We start from the raw sequence: 13,669 nt of genomic DNA on the forward strand, positions 1-13,669 counted from the left end.
GATTACTTGTATGATCTCACTTCATTTAGTCAGTATCAGCATGATACAATTTTCACACTAACTTGACCAACTGGCATTACTAGAACTTTTTTTTTTTTTTAGGACCAGTAAATCTAGTTCTCTTTTTTGAACAAAGACTCAGAGAAAAATTAAATGACTTAACAAAGAAGACACAATGACACAAATAATAATAATAAGCCTCATGCTCCTTATTCCATTTTCTGTAGTTCATATGTTTTTCTTTTAAGGAAAAGCATCATATTTAAATAGACATATTTATAAATTCCCCAGAATTAAGGGCAAAATGAGGACAAAGAATTTAATGAGAGGTTTTTCTAAGCTGATAGATGTGCTCCATAATTCTTTACAGTATGGAATTATGGGTGTCTTCTACTCTCATTCTTCACACCAAGTGGAAAAAGGGAGATACATTGCTTACTGAATGAAAACATGGAAAGAACAGTGCATGGGAAATTTAAATGGTTCCAGACCTTCATAAAACACCACTAATTACGGCTTGCTAGGCTGAGACATATCCATAAGTATTTGCAAGCATTCTCCTTTGTAAGTTCCAGAAAGATCCAAAGTTAGCATATATTACTAGGCAGTTTTGATCATTTCCAGTTAGTACAGATTGGTGTATGAAGAGCATATTAAGTTATCAGTATCTGATATCTGCTCTTTACTCAAAGATAATTGAAATTCAGATACAAATTATGTCAAGATTGCTTAAAACCACAGTTATATAATAAGGTAACCCCAAATAATCAAATCAAATACATACTTCGCATTCAATTACTTCCCCCTACATTTGATACTTTTGTTGTATAATATTCACAATCAACTTCTTTCTTAGGAACAATGTCTCCTAGCATGAGTGTATTTTTAAATTGACAAAAGAATTAATTTTTATACTACTTATTTATTTCATTAATTCACACATAAAGTGTGCAGATAAGTAGTAAAATTATGGACACAAATGGTGATGAGAACAAAAACAGATTACCCTTTGTGGACACTGTCTGGTAAATTTGAATCAGTATAACACTCCCAAGTAAAAATCAGATGTGATTAACGTTCTCCTCATCTTATGATAGAACACATGTGTTGAAACCTCCACTTAATGTAACATCCATAGTCTATCATAAAATAAAACCCTTTATCCATTAATTAGGCTGGTGTCTCATTCTTCAGAAGGTTTATTTTACTCTACAAATAGCCAGTAAGCAATTTTGGTTAAATTGTTCTTTTAAGTGTTTTCTTTTATTCAGTTCTTCTTTCTATCTTTCTGTTTGTCAGCAGTGATAAGCAGCATTTTTTCCAGTAAAGACATTTTAAGTGTTCTTAAGGTTTTAGATGAAATGCTATAAATAATCATGTTAAGGAAGTATCAATAATGGTTGTCCTTACCTAATTCTTTCCTATACTCCTGTGCCTTCTGATTCTCCACAATGTTCTCCTAAACTTCACATCTATTAAAGTTTTCTAATAATATAGTTACATATTAATATATGTGTGTGTGTTCATTCTTTGTACATCTTCTATTAAAAAATGAATTTGGATATGTTCAATACGGGACGGCTAGTAAGAAATTGCTGTTGCTTTCTAGACACAAATTCTCAAATAACAAATTCAAAGCAAAACTACAACTAAGAAACAGAGTAATAATATGAGACAAATACAAAATAAATAACAGAGCTTAGTTCAGGATCAACTGTTGTATATACTTAAGAGCCAATATTTTTTAAATGAACTTAGAACAGTGGAGAACTTCAGGCTGCCAAGGTCAGTGCAGAAGTTTAGAGATGAGAACACAAAGGTTGAAGTATTTAGGGAACTGTATGTAATTCCTGGGGCACTCAAGCAGATGGTTCTGCTACACTTATAAATACATATTAAAATTGAACACTTTTATTGGGTTCTGCTTTAAAAGGATATGCAGTATATACAAAAAACTATCTTCTGCAGAAGGTTTATACATGTTGCAACAGAATAAAGTAATATGTAAGCTGGGCCAGGGAGAGAGCCTGCAGTCTTTGGCTGCCCTTCGCAACATACCAAAGGTGTCTTGTTTCTTCCACAAACTTGAATTACTTATGGAAAAACATTGTGACAAAATTGGCAGGCTTCCTCCTACTGACTTGAGCTTGCTGGTTGGGCCTCTGCTAACACTACTATCAGCTCTGCTTTAAAAGAAGCACCTACAGGGAGCATTAGAATGAGGGTATACGATTTCTGCCAGTGTCATTTCTCTAAGAACACAGTCATATATTTATGGGGTTGACCCGGCAACCAGACTACTGTGTCGGGAAATAAAGTACCATGATCACAGTCCACCATTCGCTGGGAGGACTTCAGAGGCAACATTCTTAACCCAAGAGGAGATGGAATGCTTTGGGGCACTTGGCTGCAGGTCTTCTGGCTACATGAGCAGGAAGCCCAGGCAAGAGACAGATCCTGGCCACTCTGAGTCAGAGAGCTGACTTCATGGTGTTTTGCTCTGTGAAGGGTGGAGGGACCAAGTCTTGAGGGAAGGATGCTTTTCCAGGAGGAATGCCAGAGGTCACTCCTCCACCCTGCCTTTTATATTCCCTCAGGATCACTCAACTGACAATTTTTTGATTTAAAGGAGCTGTTCTGGTCTCAACACCAGATGTAAGAAACCACATTATAGAAATATGTCTGACATATTGACTACTCCCTTTTTCATGGAGTCTGTTCCAGATGTGTGTCACTAAGCCCTGGCTTTTCTACACTGCTTCAGAATGGAGAAGAGCTTAAAAAAGGGGGGGGGGGTTAGAAAAAATTAACAGAGTGACTGTTAGAAGAACTTTCTAATTTAGCATTGGTTTGTTGTGTTTTACTAAAAAGGGCTGATCTATTTGCACATTATGTAGAATGTTTGCTTCCAGACAACAGTGGTTTTCTCATTATGAACCAGAGCACTATTCCTATGGTAAGGTAGGTTTTAAGTTTCCATGTGGATAAAGAGCCTGATGAGAGGTAAGGACAGAGATGACTTTTCTTCAGGAAAACAAACAAATAAACAAACAACACAAAAACCCTGATTTGTAGAATTTGCCAATTTCCATGGTGTAAATGCTCCCATCATGGCCAATTTCAAGTTATTACTATAAAGCTGGGCATGGCAGTACATGCCTGTAATCGCAGTAATTGGGAGATCTGAGTTCAAGGCCAGCTTGAACAATTTAGCAAGACACTGTCTCACAATTTAAAATGCATAAAAAGGTCTGGGGATACAGCTTAGTAGTAAAATGCTGCTAGGATCAATCTCCAGTTCTGCAAAGAATAGAAACAAAACAAAATTTAAACTCAAGTTACTATGGTGATGTTCTTAACTAAGAAGAGATGCAGGTAAGGTAAAATACTTGACATAATCTGTTCTTTGCAGTGGATACAAGGTGTCTCCAAAACTCTCTAAAGGAGGACCTGAAGCTTCAAATCCTGATTTCACCAGCATAGCCATCTTTCTTCTGTTTTGCTGGGTTTTCCCAGGGTTTCAGGGTTTCTCCAAAGGTTTTTTTGTTTTTAATGTTTTTTTCTTTGTTTGTTTGTTTTTGTTTTTTGATTGTTGTTGTTTTTAGTGGAGGAGATAAAATTTTTTGAGTTTATAAATCAGTTGCTCCTTTACTAATCCCATATATACATGTTCAAAAGAGTCATTGATTAAAGTATATACAGTAACAACTACCTCTTAATTGTCTGTACTAAGATGAAGCTATGATTAAAGTAACTTCAAAAATATGATATGTCCTTGAGTATGGTATCAGTGAGCCTTCTGAAAATACATGAAATACTGTGAATGGAATAATGGGAGCCTTTCACTTGAAATGGGATTTGGAAGTTGCTCAGCATCTCCCCCCTCCTCTTTTCTTTTGTCATCTTTAATTTATCCAACTCCCCAACTTGAGGAACCTTTAAGTGGCTATCTCAGTTCTTTCTTTTCCTTGCATTATACAAAATAAACAATTTTTTTTCACCTTCTTTTGAGCTGTGAGCATAAAGGAGAGACAATTTAAAAGAATATTGTGAATACTATGATATGATGCTACCAATATGACTATGACTTTTAAAATTGTAATGTTTTGAGAAATAAGCAGCAATTCTAATAATTTTCCCAAATTAAAAGTTAATGATTCTACATAAAATACATATCAATGATTTTTTCTTTGAGATGCTGGAAAGGGAACTAAACTCAAGCCTCTTAATTTTAAATAGTCTCCTTAAATGTATGAGAATAATTTTTCCTATTGAAAAGAAAAAACTTACAGTAGGATAATTTAAGACAATGAGAAAATAAATGAGTAAGTTATACATTACAAATACACTCTAGTAACATAAAAATAAAGTGGATCAACAAATAAAAATTACATGGGGTGAATATCTGAAAGAATATTGTTAAAGGAATTTCAGGTTAAAGTAAATAGAAAAAAAAGTTTTGTCAACAAAATAGTATGCTAGCTATCTTTTTTGATTTAAATCTTTCCCATCCTAAAATTTATAATATTATTCTAAGAAATGCAGAAATATTGGAAGATTATATTTCTCTTGAATGTCAACTGAATAACATCTCTCAAATGACGTTCTATATGACATGTTACAGATAGAGACACTAATTGATATTCTAGAAAGCAGCATAATTATAGCACTGGTGAAAAACAAACAGTAGAAATTTTTTAACCAAGTCCCAGAAAAAAAGTTCAATACTGGTCTGCAAATGCACTGTTTATAACTCCATTGGAGAAATTTGTCTTAAATGTATCCCTTACTATTATTAATAATGCATGATACAGAAACATCCACATGCTTCAAAAACAGGTTATTTCTTATTAGAAAGTTGAATATGGTTAAAAGTTCTAATTTGCATGTTGTTTTATACTATATAACCATTTTATTTGAATTATAGTTTCACCTGTATTGTAATTATCTGCTTATACATACCAAACATTTTGTCTAAGGAAAATATAAGACATAATTTTTAATTAAATACTTGCCTAAAATTTGAAATATCTCCCTGTTATCTCTAAATTAATTCTCATATGGTTAGTCCTCATTGAAACAGATGAGATTTTTTTAATACAGGAAACTGTTGTGAAAATCAATTACCATTCAAATTCTTAGGTTTCCACTGAAACGTTACCACTTTCAAAGTTACATTTACTATGCCATTATAATTATGAAAATTCTTTCCTGTATGCCTTGCATAGTTATTCTGAAATCTTAATGAGATCTTGTTAGCAATAGCACTTACAAAAAATATACAGAGCATTCTGTAACATATATGACATATTAGTTAAATCCCAAATCAGAGAATCCTTGAGCTGAAAAATTATAATGAGCATACCTAAGTCTATACTTATATTTAGTAAATGTCAACATGATATTCAGATCTTGTTCATTTTTTTAATGCGTGATGACAAAGAAACTTTCCTGGATACTTACAGTTCCAGGGCGAGGGTATGGAATTCTCCCCTGATAGGAAATCAGCTGATGATTGGGCCCTTCTTTGTGGGCAAAAGGCCCATTAAACACAGTCTGTATATCAGATAAATGATACACACATACGGCTGAACCTTTAAAAACTGAGCTGAAAATAAAACAGAAAGAGTCCACGTTATTTTTAAAATGTATTATAATTTGAAAACAATGGTAAAGTTTGTGATAAAAGGTTGATATAATTCCTCATGGAAAATTTGAATACTATGGTGCACATGTGTGAAGATGAAAAACTACTGTTTTGAAATAAGGCATTGTTACATAAAGCATTACAATATTTAATTTATCCATGGAAGTAATGGATATTAATAAGTTAATGAAAAGTTCTCATTGTTTCTGAAAAATAGGATAAATAAGCTTCTAACTAGTTTATTTTAAATACCACCAAAAAATGTACTAATAATTTTGTTTAAAAATATTAATGTGAATTATTATTTAAATGTGAGAGTGTTCTCACATGCTATCCTGAATAGTAGTTGAAAAAGCCTAACTGGTCATTATTTATACTCTCCCTGCTATTCACACACACAAAAAAAGGGGATCTAAGAAAGATTTATTAAATTTTCTTTAGTCAATAAAAATATCCTAAAATTTATTTGAATCCTTACTATGGCAGATTGACTGAAACCAACACTTCTCTGACTCACATATTTATTTGAAATTAGATGCTCAGTGGAAAAGGTATTGTGTTCCCATGAAAACAAACAAGATACATCATTATTCAGTAGCAGTAATAGTCTAAAATGATAATTTGAGTTATTCAATATTAGAGCTATTGAGTATTAGGGAAAAAAATACCTAGGGAAATGTTCTTCCTCTAATTAAAATTTCTTAAGAATTTGGTTATCCTTTTCTTTGTTCAGTTCTTAGTGAGTTAAACTACTTCTTTGCTTGACAAAGAGTTTAAGCATATCTTGAAGGACATAGTTTTTGGACATCTTAGGAGGCAAACATAAATGATTTAAAATCAATATTTTTGCAATTTTCTTTTCCTTTGAATAGTTCATGGAAGTTTAAAATTTATACCATGATTTAACCCTCTTAAAAAAAGAATGTTAAAACCATTAGATCTTTGTTTTGTACTTGACTTCTGATAAAAAGGACCGCACACATCCTGCGTTGGTTAAGTAGTCGCAGCTGGAGTATAAGGATGAATTCAAAGTAACATCTCTAGTTTAAAGTTAATAAACAGAAATATGTGCAGGAAAGAGTGAGAATATGAGAAACTCTTGAAATATTTAATAACTGGTATGGGCATCCCAAAGAAGCTAGGAAACATTAAGTCTATTTGGAAATATATAAAACTGTCATATTAACATAAAAACAGTTTCCATTTTTGTTACTTTCTAAATATTTGTCACCCTATTGTTGCAGAAAATTATTTTGATAGAAATGACAAATTTTCCCCAGATTTACTAAAGTATAATTGGATACAAAAAAAAAAAAACTGCACATAATTAATGTATGTAATTTGGTGATTCTGGGCCTATATCAACACCTGTGTTACTATGGCCACCATCCAGGTAAGAAATATATCCATTGCCTACAACAACAATGCCAGAATTCTTACTGGAATCATGAGTGTTGAGATTATTTTCTCAAAAATAAAGTAATGTTATATACTTCATTTCTACGATGTTGTTCATATTTTCATTTCTTTGAGAAGATAGCTTGTGATCATTACAAGTACTCTGTACAGAATATTTTGAAAATATTTGTTTAGATCAAACATGTTTTGGTAATCTGGAAAAAGTAAATAAAATGGGAGGACTGCATCCAAAATACTATGGAAACATAAAAGGTGAAGAGAAGAATGCTTTCATAATAACAATACTGTTCAATAAAATTTAGTGTTAAACTCACAAAATATAATTTTTAATAATTACCTTGATGTTGTAAAAATGCCATACACTAGTGTTGTCCTTGGATTATCAGTTTCCAGCAGAAACACATCCTCTATAAAAAGGAAAATGTCATTCTTTTAAATTTCCCAAATATTAATTGTTTTCATTTCAATTATTTTTTAAAAAAACAGAAAATTTCATCTATCAAAAGTACTATGAAGAAAGATATTCCTGGATCATTTTTTATAATTTGGAAATAACTAAATGGTAAACACGTGGTAAATTAAATGTTACACAGACACTAAAGGGATTTCTGAAGACTGAGTCTCTCTCTGAAAACCATGCTAACAAAATAATATTAACTGGAAAAAGACACAGTGGTATATAATATAGATTATAACCATGTAAGCCATAAACTATATACCAAAATAGAAGAAAAGATCAACAATGAATGTTCCTGAAGTAGCAAAAGCTAAGGAAATCTTCTTGTTGATTCTTAGCTTCTGTAATTTTCTAAACATCTTTAATGATTAAATATTAGTTTTTTTTATTAGTTGCTCAAGACAATACAATGATCTTGACATATCATACATTTGATTCAAATGGGGTATGAATTCTTATTTTTCCACGTGTAAATATTAGTTATTTAAATTAAAAAATATTACAAATCTTAATTTGTTTTTAACCCAGGGTAAGAGATTAGAATATGAAAACACTCATAGTGACTTTTTAATATAAAATTTTATGGTCAAAATTGACTGTGATATTTTTATTTAACAAAATATTTCTCCATAAGACATTTAAAATATATTAAAGATATGAGAAAGGTATGCATATCAAAGTACAGTAGTCAGTAATAACATGAAATTAAATTTCTGATAGAAAATCCCAATTAATAATCAATTGCAATGAAGCTTGGATTTAGTGACAATTTTACAAATATGATACTTGCTGATGAATATAAAAACAGATGTATTTATTTTAAATTAATAATAAATTTAGAATTTTCCAAGAAATAAATTAATAAGCACTAACCTTTCTATATGTGAATAAATGCTGACAATGTCTAGCTCTGGTCAAAAGAACAACACTGAAGCATGAACACTTGCAAATAACTTGGGGGAAAATAATGAGTGACCAGACTACGTCACAAAATGATACTTAGAATATTTTTATAGAAAAGTTGATTCAGAAAATATTGTTGGCATGATCAACTAAATGAGTTTTGAGGTGTTTTTTTTTTTTAAAAAAATATTTATTTATTTATTTTTAGTTTTTGGCAGACACAACATCTTTGTTTGTATGTGGTTCTGAGGATCGAACCTGGGCCGCACACATGCCAGGCAAGCGTGCTATCACTTAAGCCACATCCCCAGCCCCAACTATTTCAGTTTTAAAACTACTAGAACCACTGAATTTTTCTATATTGTAATAGAGTTTGTTATTTATCTTATCACCTGCCTCATAATATGAGAATAATCAGAGTTTACATTTTAGTGAAGACAAAAGAAAGGTCATTTAAAAATGGCTCTTATTAAAAATAACATTAAGATGCATACCAAGTTACTTCTTTTAAAGAGAACTGTTCCTTGGTAGAAAGGAATCAGAGTGTTGATTTTATTTGACCTTAAAGTATACTCCTCCTCATGCTGGGGATACTTGGTCTCAAGGTCAACAGCCCAGCTAAGATGTGAGCACAAATCTATTTTCTACTCTTTTCTTTTCTACACTTTTCATTCAAATTCTTTCTGTCCATTGAGCTACAACTGTAAAAATGTGTATCTGTATTCCTATCAAACTGATCTTAAATCAGAATACCAGATTCTCTAATACATGAAATACATATTGATTTGCAAAACCCAAAACATATCACTACCTATACAGAAATCATATAGGTACATCCCCACATTTATACATATACACACATGCATTCACATATTGTAAAACTAAATGTTTCAGCAGTGCCCTTGAGTAAACCAGATTAAGAAAATACTTAAGAAAATACTTAAAGAAATTTATGAATGTTATCCACATCATTGGTTTAAATTGGCACATTTATTTATGCTGAAAAGATCCATGGAAGATTCACCCTTTCCTGAAAGGCTATTAAAATATATGAACCTTACAAGTTCTCTGTCAGAAACATTGTTCAATCTCACACCTAATTACCTAATTCATCGAAGTGTGTTTCTGGGCCATCTTCATCTGTGACTGAACATACCAACCGCGCTTTTAAGAAGGTGGTCCACTTGTTGACAAGGCTACGAAGCCCACCAGTGTCATTCTAAAATCATTTTGAAACATAATTCAGATTTCTTCAGAAAATAATGAAGTGCATTATACATTCCACATGAACTCTGATTACTTTAGGATTTATTATAATTTGAACAATGGTAAAGTTAACCATATTTGTCCATTAATAAAGGAAAATATTTAAGATCTAGAATATCCTTATAGAATAGCTATAGTTTGTCTATATTCTCTTATAATATGGAATCTTCTAGAAATTAATAAATTAGAATAATAAACTTATGTCCTGACTTTAACAATTATATATTCATAAAATATATGTAGAGTGAATGATTTTAATTTGGCTTTTCTTGATAACTTATTGTCTTTGATATAAACAAACTTTATTGTACACATTGAGGGTTGGAAATTCTGTTATAGTTAAGACAGCGGATGTATCTTTATTTCAAATGGTCCCAGATAATTCTGTCTTCCCTCCTTCATTTTTCTGCATGATCACTTAGTGTTTTTATCAGATGCTTGACTACACACATTTCTCTGACTGAGGCAGCAGGAACGACATTTGGACCATTCACAAATAGTTTCTACTACTGACATTTTTTCCTGCATCTAAATGACTTTTGCTTTTTCTTCTGGCTTTCCTCTCTTGTTCCAAATGATTGAGAAACAGCTGAGCCCTGATCAGTAGAATATATGGAGATAAATTAACACTAGAGAAATACTTTTTTCACAAAAAGATACTACTAAAAATGAGTGTAATACTATAAAATTTCAATGAGAGGACATTATGGATTTTTTTGAGTGCTATGTATACTGTTGATGCACAGAACATTTTGTTTACTCCATAATTAGAACTGCATTTGCTCAAGCATTTCTTGATTTTCAGTATTATAGACAGTTCCATAATAACTTTTGTTGAGATTCAATTGAATTTTATTCATAAGAATTGTTTTGTTTCTTTTAAAATAGATTATTAAGCTATTTATTTGAATATTAATATAGTGAATGGGTATGCAAAAATTAGTCAAAACTGTTCATTTCTATAAATCCACAATCCAAATATTTCTCTGATGATGTTTACTGAAACTGGGCATATTTAACTCTTGTGGCTCACACAAATAAACTTAGAGTATTAAATGTCTTTTCTCAGTATTTTATTTGTAAAAGTAGATTTTAAAACTTGAAAATAAACTTTTGGGAAAATATTTACGTATTTTGGAGACTTTCTTCAAATTAAAACAATAATACTTACAGGACAAATTCTAGCAATCATGGAATGAATCTGTTTTGTGCTCCTGTTATTGTCAGTCAGCTTTTCTTTGAAGAAGAAGTACACCTTAGCATCATTTGGATCAGTTCCATCAGGAATGACATGTGCATCCACAAACATGGGTTCTGGAAACAAATATAAAGACTATATATACTCATGATGAAAACCCATCTACTTTCCTTCCAAGGAGACCACAGGCACATGCCTTACCCATCTTTGGTACAGAAGAATAATTCAATGTTCACAGACAAAATTTCAAAAACCAGTATTTATATTCACTCTACATACCACATCAGGAATGTCAAGTACCACAAAGTAGAGCTATGATAGCTCAAAGTATTTTTTTTCTGTCTGCAATACACTTTAGAAATGCAGCAAATGCACAACTTCTTTGTGCACCAATAAGTTTAGAAAATTGAAAAACTTTTCTACTATTTATTTCTGATGGAATCTGATGGGTTCTTTTATTGAAAAAAAAAAGTTTGTTTTTAAAGTGCAGTTTTCAATCTAGTGCACATAAACACAAACTCATTGAAGTAGAATGAGGATTTGGGTCTCCAAATTCTGAAAAACACATTTTTCTTAAAATACAGCAAATGAAATGAAGGAGAAACTTCTGAAGGAAAAAATACATTCATTTGAAGACATACAGGGTTTCTTTTTTCAAGAACAAAACAACTTTTAGAATACTCTATTTCCAGATGTACTGGAAGAATAATTTGAAGAATTAAGTGAACAATCAATGCTTTCTTGTGCTATCAGTGAAATAAGATGCTTAACTGTGGTGATTCATGCTTCACTGAGCAATGCTAAATGAAGAGACAAATTTAGAGTCAGCTAGAAATTTTCCTCAGGGGGAAATGACAAAGGTCTTAGTGGTTTCTTCCTCCTTTAAACAACAGCAACTGATTGGAATCATATAACAGAATCAAATGCACATTTTTTTATGTGAACTCCATATGACTTCAAGAATTGGAAACAGCTGAACAATGAGAATCACTGTTATCATATCTATGATTTCTATAAAATATTAGTAAAATTTGGAAAAAAATATGAATTTTATAATTTTTGATTCTAAACATAAAACAAATAGGAAGAATTCCTGAATATAACTTATCCATTATATCATTAATTTATGATGATTTTTACTTTAGGATTTATTAAAATGAATAAGCATTCAGATGAAACAAAAAAGCATATTTAATTGTAATAAGTTACCATTCAATAGCTGGAGAACATGCTTGGGTATTGGCATGTATGATGAGTGTCACTGTTGCTTTTAATTATTCATATTCCTGTGACAATTATATGATGGTTAATAAGATAAGGAACTGGATATTTATACTAAATATTTTGAATCATAGAGTACAGAATTATGATTACTCATGACATGGCCTAACATTTCAGTTTATAACTATTCTTCTAGGTCCACAGAATTAATCTTAGTTTAAAGCAGGATACCAGAGGAAAAAATGCTTAAGGTGTTTTCTTACCACTCAGCCATTTGGAATTGTGTTGATCGGTTCTGACTGCATTCCTCTTAGTTAAACTTCGAAAAATAGCAGCATCTGTCCCCATGAAATCTATATACATTCCTGAGAAAAGCTCCTCATCTATGAAAAGGTAAAACAGTGTCAACAGAAACCTAAATTTTTTGAAGCTTTCTTAAAATTCAAGGAGAGTTTGTCAGTAGAGCATCTCAAAATATTACAGAATGTTTGTGATGGTTAATTGATTTCCATTGTCTTTTGAATTAAAAAAATGGTAAATTTTAATCTGTTCTTATTATTGCCTTTATGATTAATGTATGTATACATACATTTTTAAAAACTGAAATCTAAAATAAATTTTTCCTATATGAAATAAAAATTTCTGTCTTTACTTAATCTTACTAATTACAAATTTATATAATGTGTATCAGAAATAGTAGATTTATTTAAAAATAGCTTAATTAATTGCTTTCCTTTTTTTTTTTTTTTTTTGGTACCAGGGATTGAACCCAGGGGTGCTTAAGCACTGAGCCACATCCCCAGCCCTTTTTATATTTTATTTAGAGAGAGGATTTCACTAAGTTCTTAGGGCTCCACTAAGTTGCTGAGGCTGACTTTAAACCTTTGATCTTCCTGCCTTGGCCTCCTGAGTTATTGGGATGACAGGTATGCACCACCATGCCCAGCCACTTTTTTCTAGAAGTAAAAATAAAGCAGAAAACTTGGTTTCTAATTTTGGCAACCACTAACACACTAGGAATGAGGGATGAATCATTTAACACCTTGACTCTCAATCTTCTCATCTATAAATTATGAAAACTGGATTATGATCTTAAAATTGCCTTGAATATTAAAAAATTATATGATTTTACCAAATGCATTGAATACAATTGTTATTATTATTACTTGATGGCATGGGTCTATGTTAAAATTTTCAAAATAATATTAATGATTAAAAGATTTATTCATTGAAAATGTATATTTTGACTTATAGGACTGGAAGTTTCCTAGTAAAAACAGCATTTTTTTCAATTATAATTCAGTCATTAAAAAATAGAATATAGTGAGAAGAAAGAAAATACATTCAAAAATTAAAATTATTTACTATTATTAATAGTCTATTTAGATGTCTAATTTGTATAATCTACCACATTTAACTTAGTTTTGAAGACCCATATTACTTTTTATCCTAATAAGAGAAGTCAACCTTGCACTGGTAAGAAATAAGAAGCAAAGCAATCCTTGAGTATAAAACAGTAGCTAAGAATCTATTTTTAAAAGAATCTCCTTTATGAAGT

The 13,669-nt window shown here is 31.0% G+C and overlaps 1 protein-coding gene across 1 annotated transcript in view; it reads right to left on the bottom strand.

Annotated features, from left to right (window-relative positions):
• Sema3c (semaphorin 3C) overlaps positions 1 to 13,669 on the bottom strand; it is a 159,668-nt gene that overhangs the window by 45,823 nt on the left and 100,176 nt on the right. Inside the window, exons 7-11 of the mRNA XM_076835128.2 lie at positions 12,375 to 12,494; positions 10,864 to 11,006; positions 9,531 to 9,645; positions 7,404 to 7,473; positions 5,464 to 5,608 (exon numbers count right to left, since the gene is read on the bottom strand). Of these exons, the coding sequence (XP_076691243.2) occupies positions 5,464 to 5,608; positions 7,404 to 7,473; positions 9,531 to 9,645; positions 10,864 to 11,006; positions 12,375 to 12,494 (593 nt within the window). The remainder of the gene's footprint in view (positions 1 to 5,463; positions 5,609 to 7,403; positions 7,474 to 9,530; positions 9,646 to 10,863; positions 11,007 to 12,374; positions 12,495 to 13,669) is intronic.

The sequence above is a fragment of the Callospermophilus lateralis genome, chromosome 1 (genome assembly GCF_048772815.1).
Source record: "Callospermophilus lateralis isolate mCalLat2 chromosome 1, mCalLat2.hap1, whole genome shotgun sequence".
In the NCBI taxonomy this organism is placed as follows: Eukaryota; Metazoa; Chordata; class Mammalia; order Rodentia; family Sciuridae; genus Callospermophilus; species Callospermophilus lateralis.